General features: G+C 40.4%; 2 protein-coding genes and 1 long non-coding RNA gene across 4 annotated transcripts; 1 reads left to right on the top strand and 2 right to left on the bottom strand.

Annotated features, from left to right (window-relative positions):
* Positions 1-158: 158 nt before the first annotated feature.
* On the top strand, positions 159-17,352 carry LOC311000872. Of its 2 annotated transcripts, XR_014596110.1 has the most exons (4): positions 159-543; positions 14,694-14,795; positions 16,508-16,742; positions 16,887-17,352. It is a non-coding gene; the product is annotated as an uncharacterized lncRNA (long non-coding RNA). The 2 variants fall into 2 exon arrangements; XR_014596111.1 differs by having other exon boundaries at positions 214-543; positions 16,508-17,352.
* LOC311000784 (nicotinamide riboside kinase 2-like) lies at positions 4,288-7,049 on the bottom strand. The gene is made up of 8 exons (XM_083991621.1): positions 6,822-7,049; positions 6,636-6,726; positions 5,750-5,798; positions 5,344-5,521; positions 5,163-5,234; positions 4,960-5,066; positions 4,705-4,790; positions 4,288-4,602 (listed from the first exon to the last, which is right to left on the bottom strand). Exons 1-7 carry the CDS (start codon positions 6,845-6,847, stop codon positions 4,705-4,707), a joined length of 609 nt encoding a protein of 202 aa, XP_083847747.1. The 5' UTR covers positions 6,848-7,049; the 3' UTR covers positions 4,288-4,602.
* On the bottom strand, positions 12,622-18,236 carry LOC311000871 (caytaxin-like). Its single transcript, XM_083991742.1, has 11 exons — positions 18,145-18,236; positions 17,182-17,240; positions 16,874-17,101; positions 16,486-16,644; positions 15,180-15,282; positions 14,923-15,054; positions 14,746-14,832; positions 13,830-13,928; positions 13,315-13,350; positions 13,162-13,209; positions 12,622-12,803 (listed from the first exon to the last, which is right to left on the bottom strand). Exons 1-11 carry the CDS (start codon positions 18,219-18,221, stop codon positions 12,764-12,766), a joined length of 1,068 nt encoding a protein of 355 aa, XP_083847868.1. The 5' UTR covers positions 18,222-18,236; the 3' UTR covers positions 12,622-12,763.
* Between the last annotated feature and the right edge of the window lie 257 nt (positions 18,237-18,493).

Raw genomic sequence — 18,493 nt, 5'->3', positions numbered from 1 at the left:
ACCGCCCTCCTCTCCGCTCCCAGCTCCAGACCACATTTATAAGAGCCACAGATCCTCGGCACTGGTTTGGCACAAGACTTCCTGAGCAGGACATGTAACCCACAAAATGTAGCCGTAAGTATTGACGTTGAATTGAGTCTTTCTTGTGTGTCTGACCTGAAAGTAAACAAATCACAACAAGTGTTGCCACAAAAAACTAATCTTTAGTGCTGTAAATTAATTGTGCTTGGAAATAAAATAAACAGTTGCTGGTTGTTTTCATGGTACACCTACAGCGGCAGCGGCAGCAGCAGATCTTTCCCCGTGTGAAAGACTAATTCATTTACGCTTTGAATATATCTTATCCCATGAATCTAGGTATCCAGGCTTTGCTTCTTGTGAGATTTAACGAAGATGATGGTCTTAAAATGGTTTTACCACAAGAAAGCTTCCCCTACAAGGAATATACCTGTTGTCTTCCCCCCTGAGGCCTCACACTGCCAGTCTGAGGAGTAAAATGATAGATCCAGAGGGTTTACCACAGATCATGGGGAGACAATACAGGTGAGATGCTGAAAAAAATGTGTGAACAATGAAAATGAATGACCTCTGTTCTCTTCCAATTATGTGGATACTTAGTTCCTCCTGAAAGCAAAAAAAAAAAAAAAGTTGAATTCTTAAATAAAATGTAGATTTTTTGCAGTGTAATGTGAATGAAAATAGAAAACGTGTGATGAATGATGAGTTACAGGGCGTTTGACAGCTGCACGGCAGCAGATGATCATCAGGTTTTGTGTGACACATGTCTTGCTTAACATTGATTAACCTTTTACCAAAGTCAGCTTGCATCGCTCTCCTTACATTTCAGCTTTGAGCAACATGTCACTATATCAGTCTTCATGTTTAAGTTCAGCTACACGTGACAAATTAGCGTTCATAACACTTAATACGTGATCTATTGAAAGAATGTATTCCACCGTTGGCTCCCAACTTTAACGACGTGCGCTCTAATGTCAGATCTAAGAACGAGGGAACGTCTCCGTCTAAAGCTCAGCGATAAGAGTGCAGCAGTGGAAAGTAACTAAGTACATTTACTCAAGTACTCTGGTTGAAAACATTGCTACTCCCACAGTTGAGTTAAAATTAGTACCAGCTTTATTGGCTGCGACATAAAAGTGATACACACATTTATAGTAATAATGATCATAGTATAATAATCTTAAATTGTCCATGTTTTTAATGCAAGAACAGTGCAGTGCAAAACATATTTTCATTAATTCTGTGTCCTGAAAAAAATGATTTAACACAGTTAACCAAATTTCAAAAAAGGTCTTATTTCCTAATTAACATTATCTTTGTTGTTTTAAATCCTAGTTAAAGATGTGAAGTGACTGCTGCTCAGTCAGTGGTGTGGACTCAACTCACATAGTTTAGCGCTGCCCCACGTGGCTGAGAGGATGTGATATAAAAACTAGACTGGCCTGCAGACTGTACTTATGCTAATTATACTGCTGGATTATATATATAAAAAAAACAGTTTATTCATTATCATTAGAAGTGCAGAATATGAATCCATTATAATTATTTCAGAGAGGAATAAATCTGTAATTAAAAACTGATTCAGATGATGAAAAGGGTGGAGGTGACATTGAAAATAATAGATTAGCACCAGATGCAATTTATTATTATAGGCGTTTTAGGTCATTACGAGCCAATCACGTGCCAGTGACTTGATCAGCCACCTCGTGGTCTTTTAACACGGAGTGAGACACCTAAGGCCAAAGTGTTCAGGTTTTACAGAGATGCCACTCGAGTCATTTATCATACAGTATATGATTATATAATAAATACTGTATAACACACTATGATGTAAGTGAAACAATATTACAGTGTCCTTATAGCTGTGCACTTTAATGTGTTATAAACAGTTTCTTAAATGTTTATCTACCACTCACACATGGGTAATTCTGGCCTGTCAGGTGTTGCACAAGAATGAATTTACTTAATCACATACTCTCGACTCAGTGAGACGGCCATAAATATTCTGGTGGCATGACCACAACTGTTCACATGCCCCCTCCCCGTCTCCTGTGTCCCGGCCTCGCCGCCCAAATATGGACACCCCTGGGCGTTACCATGGCAGCAGGTGACGTGGGAGCACATGCCACCCCACAAGGTTGTCACCTAACCCGGCCGGTGTGTATGTGTGTGTGTGTGTGTGTGGGGACTGGCCCCTGACTCAGACGGGGCCTGTGGAGCGTCGAGTGTGTGTGTGTGTGTGTGTATGTGTGTGTGTACTCGTCAAATATACTCCCCTGACACCGCAGGCACTTGGCCTAAATATAAACGGACGGGGGGGGGGGGCACCTCGCCCTGCGCTCCAGGCCAAATGTTGGCATGTAAAGACTCCCAGAAACGTATCACAAGACCCCGACTCCTCCGAACACGCCCTGTGACTGAGCTGCCCAGACTCGTCTCACAGCGATGTACAGTGTGAGGTCGTCCCAGCTCAGAGCTACGTGACAATTAAGAGTTATCAATAGGCAGCATACCTGCCTCCATGTGCTCTCAATATATATATATATATATCCTTTCATTTCTTTAGTCACCTCTGCCGCCTGACACAGGTCAGGAGTTTTATGCTGCAACAGTCACACTGCAGCCAGGAAGTGCAGCCTTCAAGGTTAGCACGTAATTCACAGAGGGTTTGATCTCAAAATATCAATAAAAGTGAAACTTTGCAGCTGTTTCCCCTCATTTATGTGTGGATAGTGTTGGCTGAGTGCACAGCAATGTGGGCACTGTTAAAAAGGCCGTTTGATCTTTTGGAGAGGCGGTAACCCACCACTCTATGTCTTAATTAAGATCACATTTGCTCAGCTTCTGTGTTACATTTCTGAGATACGTGTCCACTTAAGATTTTTTTTACATTAAAAAACACAAATGCAACATGTATTTAAAAATAAATCCAGTGGTTCACAGCCTTTTGATTTTGGTTTTTCAACATTCACACACTGATTTGTGAGTTGTTTAGCGTTTCCACCAAGGCAACTTGTAAGATCTGAACATCTTGGTTGATTCTTGTTCAAAATAACCTGTTTGATGCCCAAAGCTGCTAAAACAATTTACACATATAAACTCAAACAAGTAACTCATCTCACAACGCTTCAGTTTTATCTTAAGCCCCTTTGTAATGGGGCCGACTGCTTCAGGAACCACTGGACTAAACTGTCAACTATAAAACTAAAACAGCAACAACTATAAAGTTAACACAAGCTTCACCTCAGGCAGCGACAACACAGAAACACTGCTTATACACAGCTGCATCAATATTGATAATAAATCTTAATCATACCATTTATAAAGATTCAGCCACAGGGAATATTGTAGTACAGACTGAGTACTTTTACTCATGAGACTTGTTGTACAGCTGCTTTATGGTAAAGATATATTCCCACCACTGACTGAGCAACAGCAGGAAAAAAGGGTCTTATCTGTTTTATTTATTTATTTGATTAGGCCAATGCACATTAATCAACATATCAGCGAGAAGCATCAATATAAATATTTCGGAGTTAGCACAGTTGCTAAATTTCATCCGTTGTCCTAATAGTACTGTAGGTATATTGTAAGCAGAGCAGGAAAGGTGAATAAAGTTTTCCTCGAAACATCTAAAGTTCAAGCCGCTGAGATGTCAGTGTGACTCCGACCTTGAGGAGGCCACTGGTTGTTGCCTGTGGCCGACTTCTCAGGTGATAGTATTTAAGGAAATATCATATTATTCTCAGCTCGTACTTGAACATGTGCACGTTGAGTCATTTGAAATATTTACAAAGCTATTCTTTCCATCGTTTGAAATAAAATGCCCTTGATTCATTTGGCCTGTATCAACCTGATGAGTAATACCAAATAATGCATTTTATTTATTTTGTTCATAGTTACAAAATAGCTCAAAGGTCATTTTCATAATATTTGTATCCAAATGTTTAAAACCGACATTTCAGTGGCGGTAAAACTGAACTACTTCTAGTTTCCCTTACTCCCTTCTGTTAACTAAAACAGTTCATCTATTGTCTTCAGTTGGAAAGGGTCTTTCATCATAGTTTGGCGGGAACTTTTATTGCGTCTTGAAATCTAATCTTATAGATTACGAGGCTCATTCAAGAGTAGCGTTGGGCTATCAGTCGTCCTGAGTTGCACGTAAAAGTTTGTGCCATAAAACGTGAGGTTTGTGACTGTGAACCTCAGTGATTCAGAGTATGAGCATGTGTGTGTGCGTGTTGGGAAGAAACACAGGAACCAGAAAAAAAGGGATTCAGTCATTTCTTTAAGTTGCGAAACAGAACTCCTCCCAGTGGGCGTTTCATTCTGACGTACAGTACAAGATCAGAGTTAAGATCTTTCCCTGATGTTAAACACTGGTCAATCCAGAGGTGTCTTTATCTTTTAGAAAAAAAAGTTACACAGATTATACAAAACACAACACTTCTGCCGTTAGTTCTTAATAAGTTACATGATTTTAACTATTTACAAGTCGGGCAAGAAGCACAGAGCTGATGTTACACATTTACTCAAAAATTATATTTACAAGTCTATACACAATCCGCTGTCGACCCCGTCCTGCTGCAGAGAGAGAGAGAGAGAGAGAGAGAGAAGTTAATCGCACTGAACGAAGGAGTGTTTACTGATCTGCCACAACTACTTAACGTCATTTTTTCCACTTACCTATAAGTTGTTCAGCAGGGAGTTTTGAATACTTTCAAATGCACTGGTATAGATCTCCTCCTTTGATGTCATCCCATCAAGATACTCTGTTCAGAAAAAAAGACAAGTCAGGAATGAAAGACTTGTTTACAGGACTCTTGAATCTTTTAGTCTGGAGTTTGTATGTTATATTTTGCTTTTATTTTGTGGATAAGGAGATGAATTCATGGGGATGTTGATTTTTAGTCATTGAGGTGAAGAAGTGAGATAACAAACCTATTCTGTCACAGTTGTTCTCCATCTCTTTCCTGTGTTTCAAGTACATGGGCCAGACGTGGCCGTCGAACAGGTCAGGGGGGTCGGGGACTGTGTACGTCCTTGTACTGTGGAAACATAATTAATCAAGTCATTTTATAGCCTGTGCTACTGTGTCTGCAGCTAAAGTGGCAAAAGTCGTAGTTGCTCCAAGAGCTCGTTACCTTCTCCTCTTTTTGCACTCCTCATAAGGAATGGAAATGTAGAGACATTTGTCATAGACGTCAATGAGAGGCCTGCAGAAGGAAACTCAAGATTAGTGAAAAGTTTCAGAGGTCAAGAGGCCTGTAGGTTAGATTTTAGAGCTTCGCGTTGAAAAATGAGACAGATACACAAGTTACGCACTTGTAGTTGTAGATGAGGAACCCCTCCACGATGAGAAAATGGATCCCGTTCTCTCCAAAATCGGATTCCTCGGCTTCAGGTGACAGGGTGACACCGTGAGAGCGGGCGAACTTGACCGGGTTCTCCTGCCAGCCCTTCACGGTGCTCACCATGGCCTCCATGTCCAGGGCACTGATCACTGGGAGAGAAGAGAGAGAAAAGCGGGCTTCACCACACATGCAACCAACGTTCCTCACCAATGTGCTCTAACACACATCAGTCTCGGTTGGTGAATGTCTGTAGCATTCACAGAATAGATGACAAATTATCACAAAGTTTAGGATTGATTGGTTACCAAACTACAGAAATGTGCAGGAAAGAAAGAGTACATTACTGCATGGTTTTCCTACGCGAAATCCATTCTTACCATCCCACTGTCTAAAGCCGTCCTCCCCGACTTCTATTTGATCGGGTTTCTGAAATAACAGTCACCAATAAAACATTGCTGCAACCTAGTAATCAGTTGGAGCTGATCACACCTGGACAGGACAAGTCAGGGACTCGTCTCCACCAAAAGTAGCGCACGGTGACATCTATTTTTTGGTGCGGTTGAAAATGTTTTTTCCCAATGTTGCGCTTAAATTAAATTATATTATAACTTTGCAGAAGGGTAGTGATGTTTAATGAAACCGAAGGATTATCCCTGATGTAACTATTGCGATAACTACTGAGTGCAGTTTCTAGCGATTCAGAAATAGTGGTTTAAATTTTTTTTTTCCCAATTGTGTGGCCCTCGTAGACACTCTTGTTTTGTTATGGAGATAAAACATTTGATATCAGGTAAAAAAAAAAAAAAGTTGTTGCTGAGCTGTCGACCATCCCTAAATGCAGCACGACAAGTAAGTAGTGTAAAAAATAAAAATCTTCAGGCTCATTTTAAGCCGGAGTGTTAGGGGGTCATGCAAAAAAATAAAAAAAAGCTGGTTGCAGAATTTGCAACATGGTTGGACAAAGTCTCACTTTAAGTGGGGACGCTCAGCCCTTTCATTGGCTGTCCAGGAGACAATCAGCCAGATGTATTACTAGGCTACTGTGATGACAGCACATCTGCAGGTCAGACTGGCGGATAATTTTCTGAGCACAAAATGTCCTCAGGGGCAAATTTAACGTAGCAAATGAAAAATATATATTTAAAAAAAAACAACTTTCATTTACTCATTAAGATTAATGCAATGAAACAGTAGTACAGTAGCTTTACAATAAACAAAAGATTACATAAAGCTCAACAGGAAGGTTACTGAAATGTATCTTACCTTGAAGAAGTCATCCTGATGCACAACGCAACAGTTAGGTAATGTCTTTAGTAGTCTATTTGTCAAAGTGGTCTTCCCACCGTTGGTCACTCTGAAATTAGGATTAATTTTACACCATACAAGAGTTACACTTTTGGATGATATTCAATAACAGACGAGAAGGTAAATCAACTAAATGAGACTTACCCTCCAATGCCAATGATGAATTTCATTTTTCTAGCTCTTTTGTGTATTGGTCACCTCTGGAATTCGGTAAATAAAAGAAGGGAACCCAGCCAAGGCAAACACTCACTCACAACCAAAGGCTTCTTGTGAAAAACCTTTCCTTCTCTCTCTCTCCTCTGCCGCAGTCGTCCCCCCCCTTTACTACTTCATTGATAGACAATCTCCCAGCCGGGCATATAAAGGATCTGGCTGCTGCGTCACCGCTTCTCAAACCAATCAGCCCCCTTTCGCAACACAGCCAGTGAGCCGTCGCTTTGCAGCCGCTGGCACCAATCGGACGAGGGCAACTTGGGAGCCTCACATTTGCATGAAAGTAGATCCCTAAATTTTCCACCTGCTGTCAGGGGGGTCACTGAACACCGAGCCAACTAAATGCACGACAAATCCCACTTGCAACCGAGTTCTTAGAAGATAGAGTAGCGATATGGTGATGCGGATAAGCTGCGAAACATGAAATTAATTCTGTTTGGAAAGAGCGAGAGCCAGACAGACATGTGGCGCCTCAGACAGCAAAGTGTCAGCAGACTGGTGGTGACAAGGCTGATTGTTTTGAGCTTGTAAATTCTTTATAAACTAAATGTAATATATAAAAAAACATTATTATGAAATGATTTATGATGATGCAATGTTTCCTAAGGGAGGTTTTGTCTAGACGTGACATTGTATGGAGAGGAGGCAAAAGACTGTTAAGTGTTTAAGTATAAAAGTAGTGTTAGAGCATAAAGAAAAACCTCATTATTTGGATTTTATGATGGAAGTTTTCCATGCTTACACAGCTGAGCTCCGGGTGGGTGAAAACCCAGAAGCACTATATTTAGTTGGCTGTTGTGTGTCTGTGTGCTGCGTCACACATATTTCTGATGCAACCAGCTGGAGTACATGGACACCTGCCATGTGACCACAGTGTCTCGAGTCATGGCTACAGGTCTGATAGCAGCAGTGAGAGAGTCTCTTTCTTTGAACTTTAAAAAAAAAAAGGCCCTTAAATAGCCTATCAGTATAGTTTATCACACGCCTCCACAAGCACGCAGTCTGCTCTTGTGTTAACGTTGATTTACAGTATTTACAGAATGAATTGTGTTACAGCCGGTCTTATCTGTAACCGTAGGCGTGAAGGAGGTGAACTTTGAGTCGCTGATAATCAGAGCAACTGGCTTCATGTTTCACTACCAAGACAATCTCAAAGGAAACGTGATGCCTGCTCGTTTGACACCATGTGACGATAAGAGTATTTTATCTCCACTCTTATATCAAAGTGATTGGCAGTTCTGATGCGCTGCAGTGTTGGTAAACAGTTAAAGATATACATACATTGCCTAAGAAGAATATGGGATTACAAAACTGTCCCACTTTTGCTCAGACGTTTCACAGGACACCACATGGCCAACTGTGTGAAGCATATGGTGCACATACTTTGTTCCCCTCTTAGACCCACAAGAAATACAAACTTGACCAGTATTTAGATGAATAAATGTATATTCTTTTCGACACATATGGAGTTTGAAAATAATATTCCTTATACAATCTGTTCACGTTTATGTGTTTAAATCACAGTGACAGATTTAAATCATCAATGTTTGCAGCTTTAAAGGAACTGTTTTACATATTTTGGAAAATACAATTGCATGAGGAGATCAATAAGCTCATATCACAGACATGATTCAAACCCTATCCAAACCAAAATGCTCCTACTTGTGGGACATTAGAGGGAGGTGCAATAGGTGGCCATACAAAAGGTATAAAATCTCTTCTTGCAGTTTAGTTGATTATGTAATTATTTAAATTGAGAGCAAGAACTTTGATACATGGGCTACTATTATTATCATCATTATTAGTTTATGATGCGGCTCATTATTTCCCCTCACAATTAATGTGAACCACTGGCCTCTGTAGGCTACACCAAGAACTAGGCTAAATGGTCTGATATTTTTTTCCCCTCTACTAATAAATCTGGATTTAATTTAACATAACTATATGTAGCCAACAAAGCTCAATTTGCCATGATTACATCACCTCTGAAACTCACAGGTAACGTGATTTCATGTCATTTTATGGTGATTTATCAAACTTTAGTTTTAGCTTAGTCACCTGTTGCTAGCAAAGTAATAACAATAGTGCACTTAGAGAGTTGACTTGAACATACAGCTGAGCTCTTTTTTTAAATTGCCACTAGCTTCTAATCATTATTAATCAACTCCCAGTAACCCCCAGACTTGCTCAACCAGAGTTTAATTGCAAACTTTAAACCCTTTAGCTTCAGGAGAAACGCTGTAGCAGCTAGCCTAGCACAGTCAGCTACGATATGCTAACCCGTCATTCAACCGCTAATTACAACTCAGGAAGAAAAATACAATAAAACAAAAACCAACAGTGATCTATTCTACGTCCATGTGAAGGGTGTGAAAGATAATTTAACTCACATTTCTGCGGGGTTTTAGTGACTGTCGTAGTTAATTATCCACCTGCCCACAGGTGTTGTAGCTCTCAGGTGCGTTCACGTGTCGTCCATCATATCACCACACTACAGCTGTTCAACGGTCTTATCTCTGACATGGTCTTACATTGTTTTTCCTAATATTTTTCTATGAATTATTTCTAATGTTGTTTTAAGTTTTGTTGTGTTGCTGTGAATTGGCTCGACGCCATTGTAAATGAGTCTCTCCAGATAAAATAAAGGTTTTAATTGAATGGGGGGGAAAAAACCCACACTAGCAAACTAGCAGGGTTTGAACGGGTTGGAACCGTTAATATAATACATCCATGGTTGGAACATTAGCATAATGTAAACAGAGATGTGCAAAAAAAAAAAAAAAAAAAGGAGAAGGCTGAAATTAATTTCACTTTTTCCTTCATTATCCGTGATTGGAAAACTTGTTAGCTGTTAGGTTACCAGGTTTCCTGGGATGCGAAGGGACACAGATAATGAAGGAAGGCCACAAGGTGTTTAGTTCAGTTTAGCATAAAGAATGAAAGCAAAGGGGAAATCTACAGTAGCCTAACATATAACATAAGTGTTACTTTCTTACAAGTGTTGTTGTTCCAATGCCAATATTTTACCAGGGAAAGAGACATAATAATAAACTTCATTCATTTTCTATTGAAACCAATCAATGCTTGCGTCAAACTGATTGATTTTGCACAATATACCACAAAAGTTAACATTAATATACTGTATAAAATCTAAATCTCCTAAGTTGCCTGACAGACTAACAGTCATTACAAGATACTGTGAGTTACATATCCTTCTCACACCTAGTGATCACAGTGACCTTGCATATAAAAATAAAGGGTCACTCCAAGAGTGTCAAGTCCAAATGACCCCTGTGAAGAGCAGCACAGGACTGTCAGGTGACACAATGAACATCCTCTGACTTGGCCACCACCCTCATAAATCACAATTATGCTCTATAATAAGTCATCAGGAACTGTCAAAAAAACATTCTGGACCAAAGTGGAGTGGAGGGCAATAAAACAGATGCAAACAAGATGTACTGTACATGGCCTAGACTGTTCTTGTCATCGGTATCTGAGATCACAGCTTGATACAAGAGGCGATTAATAACTGCATGACAAAGTTTCTTTAAGTTCACTGGTTTGTTTTATTATTTTTTTTACAAACAGTAAATGGCACATTTTCATAAATAACACTTATAGCAATTAATCTGGCTCTCTCTTAAATATATTTCATTTGTAACAATGTATGCTTCCCGTTTTGTAAAAGTACCTTTTAAAACATGATGGCAAATTACTTTAAAAACCGACAAAAACATGTAACAGAAACAGGAAGGATATGAACAAGCATGCCACCTGCATATCAAACTCTGGAAAACTTGAAAACTGTAACACACGTTTGCATCGGTAACATCTACTGTAGGTCTAAGAACAATATAATTGCACATTATTTTTCAGTAAACGGCCTTATTACTAAACAATACACACACCCATGCCATTCATATCAAAACCCAAACATCTGTGCAAATGCCTCTCTGAAAAATATATATAGTATTTACATGACCTTCCCAGCTCTGTTGGCAAATGTGAAGTTCATCCAAGTCCATAAATTATTATAGAATATAGTTGAAGTCATGCAGTAGATGAGGCTCTACTTGACATGCAGGGAGCGGAAACATTTTGATCTAACTATATCCTGTAATGCTTTGGCGTAAATGAACTTTGAGTTAGAAGCAGGCATGTCGCTGAAAACAACGTTTTTTTTTTTGGAAACTGATTGTCTTGCAGCTGATGGATCCAGTCAGGAGATTAAATCCTGCGCAACAAGTGAGTAGTAGTGGCTCCCCTTTGTAAATGAATGAATGTTGCCCACTGCTTCTTCCCATTTAAGACTCTGCAATGCAAATAACAGAAAGATTAACTCAGTCACCTTTATCCTTTTATCAACTGACGCACATGCATCTCCACAAATTTCTGATACCATGCCCAGGTTTGGCAGTGAGTCAGGTAGGCATGCACTAAATCTAAACTAAATCCAACATGACACATATCAAGTTTGCCTATTTATTTTGCTCCTGCTTCCCCTGCTGGCATTTGGTTAGGAGACGGTGCCTGTGTCCATTCCTGGGATGCCGGCCAGTCCTCCGGCTGATGGCTCCTTTGATATATGGACGCTGATAGGAACGGTCAGCAGCACAGGGGTCCCGCCCGCACAGAGGGGTGGGAGTTTCTAAAATAATCCCTAACTCACCCAGACCTGCTGCTGCTGCTGCGGTGGTGGGTACTTTACCCCCCCCCCCCCCGATTTCAGAACACGCTGTGCGGGCGCAGATCAATTTGCCAGACCTCAGTGGCACAGTCCATTAAAAATAGAATCGATTGGTTGTGAGCAGCAGACGGGCTTAAAGAGATGAGCAGCTGTGCTTTATGTAACATGGGGTACGGTGGGGAATATGATGTTGGAGGCTCAGTTAACATTTCTTGGACGTTCATCCGGTGTGAATTTAAAGAGTTGTAACATGACTGGGCAAAAGTGAAAATGAGCTGGACTTGTTCGAATGATTAATAGTAATCACATAGCCGTATATTTTTCCAAAGGTCTCGGTTCACAGTCCAGGAGGAAACTGGACATGGTTGTTTCTTGTGCAATCCAATCCAATCCAATCCCTTTTATTTATAAAGCACAATTTTAAATAAGTGTTGTACAGTAAAATAAAAACCATCAAAACATAATAAAAAGACAAATTACTAAAGATAAAAGACAGACAATAAAACATAATAAATCAATAGACTGTCCGACCCGGATAAAGTATCTGTGCACATAAAATCAACAACCTACGTGGTGTGAAAAGCCAAAGAGGTTTTAAGAAGAGTTTTAAAATTAGACAGCAATGTGCAGCAGTAGTTCATTCCACAATTTTCTTATTAATTAATGATTTGTATCATCAGATCAAAACATATGATCCACTGTAACTGCTCCACTTTTCCTCCCTATGAAGAGAGATGCACACTGAGTTGCGGTGAAAATCTAAAACTACATATTCAGAGTTTCAAAGGAGGTTAAATCGAAAGCAACTGGACTTAGTTGTTTGTCCTACATATTCAGAGTTTAATATTTAATATTAAAGTCTGGAGGCGGGACTCATCCTCTTGTTCTTCCTGGCTGACTCTGTGTTTTACTGTAAACTGGATCTCGGTGCCGCTGGGGGTGAGAGATCCTGACCCCCCGGACCTTTTGGACAGTGACACAACGCGCCAGACAGGGACGTCGTCCAGCATGTCGGTGATTTACTGTAACGCGTCTCTTTTGCGCACCAAACATAATGCGAGTACACGCAAGAGAACATCTCCCTGTATGCGACAGATAAGTTACAGCGGGGCTGACATTACAAACCGGTTTGGGTGAAGCTGATGGAGAGGTAGTTACGTGCATGAGGGCTCTTACCTTAATGTCAGATGTTACAGCCAACCTCTGCGATCATTGACTTTGGCCTGGAAGTGAAAGATTAGATTTAAGTCTTAAGTAAATATAAATATTTTGCTTGGTCATCGGTCTAGCCTATATTAGGTTGTGTTCTCTGTTTCCAATGTTTGCCTAAGTGGGTTCAGAAATGATTAAGCTACTTACATCACATTCTTGTGATGGAAAAAGCTCGGTTATTTCAGTATAAACACTTAAGTTGCACTGTGCATAAGTGAGACATACAAGGTTTCATACTTTTAGCAGCCATCAATACTTTTAAAATAAATCAAATAATGATATCTGAACATTTTCCATATCAGGTGCTGCAGATAAGGGGTTTATGTAATCAAATGGCACTGGACTGCCTGTGCTGCAGAATGAGGTCACCTTTCTTTAGGCACAGTTGAGCTGGTCTGCTGCTGGTCCTGCTCCAGTCTGTGAGTAAGAAAGGCAAATATGAATACCTCCTCTTACCTGCAGGAAAAAAGACCATGCATAAAAAAAAACATATAACATTAAATCTGAAAATCTTCTCCTCACCTTTCCCTCTGGGTCCTTATCTTCTCATCGTCATACCTTTAAAAAAGTGGAGAACAGAAAAATATGACTAATGTGTCACTGCAACCAGACACTTTTCATCAGTGGCAGAAAGAGAAAGACACTCCGCTGCTAAACATCATATGAAGAAGATGATCCAAAGATAATTTCTGCACTTATTGTGTTACAGTGTTAATGCATTCACTGCAGTGCTTCCCAAAGCCTCTGGCTGAGTCTCACTCTGATATCACTATTGATTTCTGAGGTACAACCACCTAGAGTGCTTCAAAAATCAATATGAAATCTGATGTGAGCTTTTTTTTCTTCTAGAAACTTTAAAATGTTTTAAAAAGTTGTTTTTTTTCTTACACTTTTTTTTGTAACACTATCTTAAATCTGTGTATTAACACTGCTCACTGTGCTGGGTGTTCTCCAGTGGTGTTACTACACAACGTAACGAGCTTTGACAGACAGGAGTCGTGTCTCAGCAGCGACCTCTGGTGACTCAGAGTACTTACTGCAGCACACACTCTGGGATCTGCACATGCTCCATGGGGATGATCTGGCTGAGCTCCTTCAGGGTGTGAACGTATCGGATTTTATCCATGAACTTGACGCTGCAGAAAACAACACACATAATGCGATTATTGCCTCATATCATCCTTTTGTGACGACTGCAGACGCTGTTATCTGTGTTGATGTGACAATTTGAACAACAAACTTTATCAGTGTGACATCTTTGCAAAGCTTCTTGCCTTCACAAGCATAATCAGTCATTTCATTCTCTTTGCATTTTTTGTACTTTGTTATTTACTTTGTGAATATATACCTGGAGAAAAAAAATGCAAACCCTAAAGAAAACAGACAAACATATACAGTACATTTCAATCTCATTTGGTATTTCCCTAAATGAGGATCTCAGAGAAAGGAAAATAAAAAAATATATAATAAACTAAACTAATTGGAAAATAAATCACTAATTTAAATAACTAAATATCTAAATATCTATGGGTAAATGTAAAAGGAGCTGTGCATGTATGCGTGTTCATGTATCTGTGTGAGGTGTCACTTAGTTCACCTCCTTAATTTGATTTAATATTTCCCCTGTTTTGATCAGCCTTTCTTTACAGTATAGCTTATTCCAAATATGTGTTTGTTCCCTATCTATAAAAGTTAGTCTTTCCATCTCTACACTTTGTTCTGTTGTTCATATCCATGCTCTTAATTGTGGTGTATTTGGTGGTTTCCATGCTTTGGTCACCTGCTTCATGGCAGTTACTCTCAGTGTATTAAAAAAATAAACGTCCTTTGCTTTTATCTTTCCTTTTAAATAAATACCTAACCAATGTGACATTAGTGCGTAATGATCCTCTGTTTTTCAGATTTGTTTAGAGGAGGAGGAGGAGGAAGAAGAGAGATCGTAAACATGCTCACCTGATGAAAGGCCTTGAGATGGCGAGGACGGTCCGGATGAACCAGGTTGGGTGAGCGATGATCAGACACTTTAGGTTCTTCCTCAGTCTGCACAAGACGGTTCAGACAATCAATCAACATCATCATCATCATCGCTTCACATTCTTTTCTGTTGTTGCGGTCGTTGTAGTATCTTACTTCCTGTCGATCATCTGGTAGCATCTCTTCAGCCAGCTGATGCCGGGCATCTTTCTGCGAGGAGTCGCTCCGTTCAGGTAAACTATCATGTAATCTTCTGCCACCAGGAGCTCCAGGCTGCTCACAACGTACCTGACGACAGGACGGACAAGCTCAGATCAGACTCGATGATGATGATGATGATGATGATGATGATGAATGCACATTCATGATTACACAGTGTAAAAATACAGAAATGAGCTAGATAATAATATTACAGGAAGAGGTTCTCCATGATGTACGTGTAGTCCTCACAGCCGCTGTCAGGAAGGTAGCAGGCTGCGAACACGATGATGGCGTTCAAACCCTCGCCATAGTAACCTGAGGCAGACCACACACACATACACACAGTTATAATGTTTACATTCAGTGTTGAACTAGCTGCAAAAACCTTTTTCCCATACGTCGTATTTATGAATTTATTGCTCAGTTATTATTCATTAGTTCTGAACAGTTCTTGTTTCTGTTGTATTACTTCAATAAAAAGTTTTGCCTGTTAAAAATTTAAATCGCTGTGTGTGTTGTGAGTGCATGGTTGGGGTTTAATGCCATCACGCTACTGTATAATGTGTATAAAATGTGACATGTAAATTAAGTTCACATTGCCTCTGTGAGTCTTAATGTCCCTTAATGGAGCCGGTGGCTGTTTCAGTGGCTGCTTATGAAAGCACTAGTGAAAACACTCATGGGAAATAACTTGATATTTAAAAGTTTCTCCATTCAGCACACAGGGGGAAACACACACACATTTCAGCTTTGCTTTCTTCAGTCGTTTGGATTTTTATTTGTTTTTCATCTACAATGAAAACGGCTCTCAGTCAATGTTGGTGTATTAGATGGCTGCATCAGCTAATGACAATACTGTAAACAATCCACTGTAAATGGCATCTAGATATCAATTATGGATAATCTGATCATTATTACAGGGAATATTTTTCATATTTTGAATACGGGGGTTATATTATTATAACTTTTATTCTATATATGTGGAGTGGAATACTGTAACATAACACATTCCTACACAGGATTAATAAAATATTATAAACACTTTTACTAAAAATGATCTACCTCCCCCTCCCGTATTAAATCTCAATCCATCTACACATTTGCATAAAAAACTTAAGATCAATAGCTATGATCTATAATTCAGTCCCTCCAGGATTTTGCAGGCTTTTTTTGTGATTGTTGCGGCTTAAAATGCCTGATTTTGCAGCTGCATTTTTAAAAAATGGCAGTGCATGTTGCAATGTTTTAAGTGCTTTTGTTGCGATTAAATTGCGGGAGACAGCGAAAATTCCAAAAAAAAGTTGCAGTCTTGTTCTGAATAATTAATTAAAAATCAAAGGAAAACTGAAAATTTTGAAATGTCACAAAATAATGTGAGATCCTATTATACTGTACCAGCAATTTTCCACTTGTTAAGAAAGGCACAAGACAATTACAGAGAGTTGAAAGTTGTTTTACTTAATTGTCCTATCAGTGCTGATCTGTCAGAAGCTCTGACGCCCGCTCTCTCTGACTCACCTCCATGTGTGACCACCCTCAGGTACGGTCTGATGACCTGCATGTCGATCCGCTGCTCCTGGTCACCGATGATCACTGTTCGCCACAGACGACCCGATGCGTCTCGCTCTTCCTCACTTTCTCCTGGAAGACGTTTGGCGGTGGCCACAGGAGTGTCATCTGCATTCAAGATGGCACGGGAGAAAAGTTTCTGGTCTTAGCGGAGTAGATTCTCATCAATTAAATGTTTTTACAACATTAAAGCTGTGAAACAGAAGGTGAATTCATGTAACTTATGCAGCAGGATTCAAACGGACATTGCATGAGTTGTATGAGTTGTTTTCTTCTCAACCAATTCCAACACACATCTCTTGACCTTAAACTCGTTTGACCTCTGTCTGACTCTGACCTTCCCACTCCAGCTCGTTGCCGTTGTTGATGAACTCCAGCGAGTCGGTCTCATCGGGCGTCTCGATGTCGTCCACGTTGATGTCCAGGTCGTCGGGCGTTTCCAGGAAGTCGTCGGAGAGCAGCGACCCCTCGCTCTGATCCAGGGACAGGTTCATGTCGGGGGCCACCAAGGTGCGGCGTTTACGCTGGGCCACTGACTCGCCCACATTCAGAGAGGACGGGGGATCTACAGTGAAAACAATGGGGCAAGAACATTTAGAAAGACCATAAAATAAAAACTATGATTGCGTATTTTATTTTCCTCACTGTTTCTGATGTCGGTGAGGCCACATGAGGAGTCAACATCTCCATCTTCTGGCAGCGGCCTGCAGAGGAAAACATAAACATTGATGATTGTTTTGGTCTCTTAAAGAAAGTCAAGTTTTGAACATTAACATGATAAAAGAGGCTGAAATAAAGCATCAGTCACTCCTGCCATTGTTCTCCTTGTCTTTTGTTTTTGAAGAAGCTCTATTGTGATTTAACTACAGAGTGTCCTTGGAAACAGTCGCTGGTTAATTACAGTACAACTCCCCTTTGACATAACCGAATAATCAGGCAGCTGAACTCTCACTGCTGAGCAATGAGGGGAGTAGATGTGAGTAGATAGTGCTGTTACAACCACAACCACACCCACACACAGACAAAGAGTCAGACATTAACACAAGCATGCATACACAGACATCAACACTCCCTAAAACAGCACAAGTGCAGGCTTGCTGATGGAGCTGCCGGGATAATTGCTGTTATTATGTTGTCAGTATCTTTGTGAAAGGTAAGTTAAACAGCACAGCAACACCAGTGGATTCAATTTGCATTTGTTTCTACAGAGGAGTTGTGTTTAACAGTTTGCAGCCATCTTCAATATTATACATAGACAAATAGAAATGCACGAATGCAAACAGCAAATAACGAGTTGAATGTGAGTTTCCTCTGAGGAAAAAAAAAACCTGATTCCTGACAGTGAACAGCTGCAGGTTGTTGGACGCTGTGACTCTGTGTCACTGCCTTTTCTCAGTCTGCCGTTTCATCCACGTAACACATAACGACAACATCATGGAAAAGAACACACCTGCTGCCCTTCGGCATTAAACACGTGTGACTGATTTTCCGCGATGACTGTGGCTCTGTTTGTCAAAGCTTGTTGCATAAATTGGATTCTCCCAGACTCTCCCCCTCTCTCTCTCTCTCTCTCTCTCTCTCAGTCTCAGTCAGCGAACTCAGGAGTACCTGGGGAAGTCCTCGTCCTGCCACTCGTCCTTCGTCTCCATGCTGTCCATGCGTAACGTGGCCTCTGCTGTACCCATCCTCTGCCGGGGCAGGACAGGCTTCAGCTCACTGAGGTCGACAAACAGATGAAATCATGTCAGAGTTCAGTAAAGCATACAGTAGAGTACATACAGTTGCAGTCTTAAAGGGACACCCCGCCCATTTGGATGATTTTGGTGCAACCCAGGTTGTTTCAACAGGATGATTCATTTTGGCTCATCAAACCTACGACACAGTCAGCGCGTTACACACGAAAGGTGAGGATGTGGGTGTTCACCAGGCAGGGAGGGTCTAATGAAACAGACCACCC

Source organism: Trachurus trachurus (genome assembly GCF_905171665.1).
Source record: "Trachurus trachurus genome assembly, chromosome: 17".
Lineage (NCBI taxonomy): Eukaryota > Metazoa > Chordata > Actinopteri > Carangiformes > Carangidae > Trachurus > Trachurus trachurus.
The sequence above is the reverse complement of the archived record's forward strand: the minus strand, read 5'-3'. Positions and strand labels throughout refer to the sequence as shown.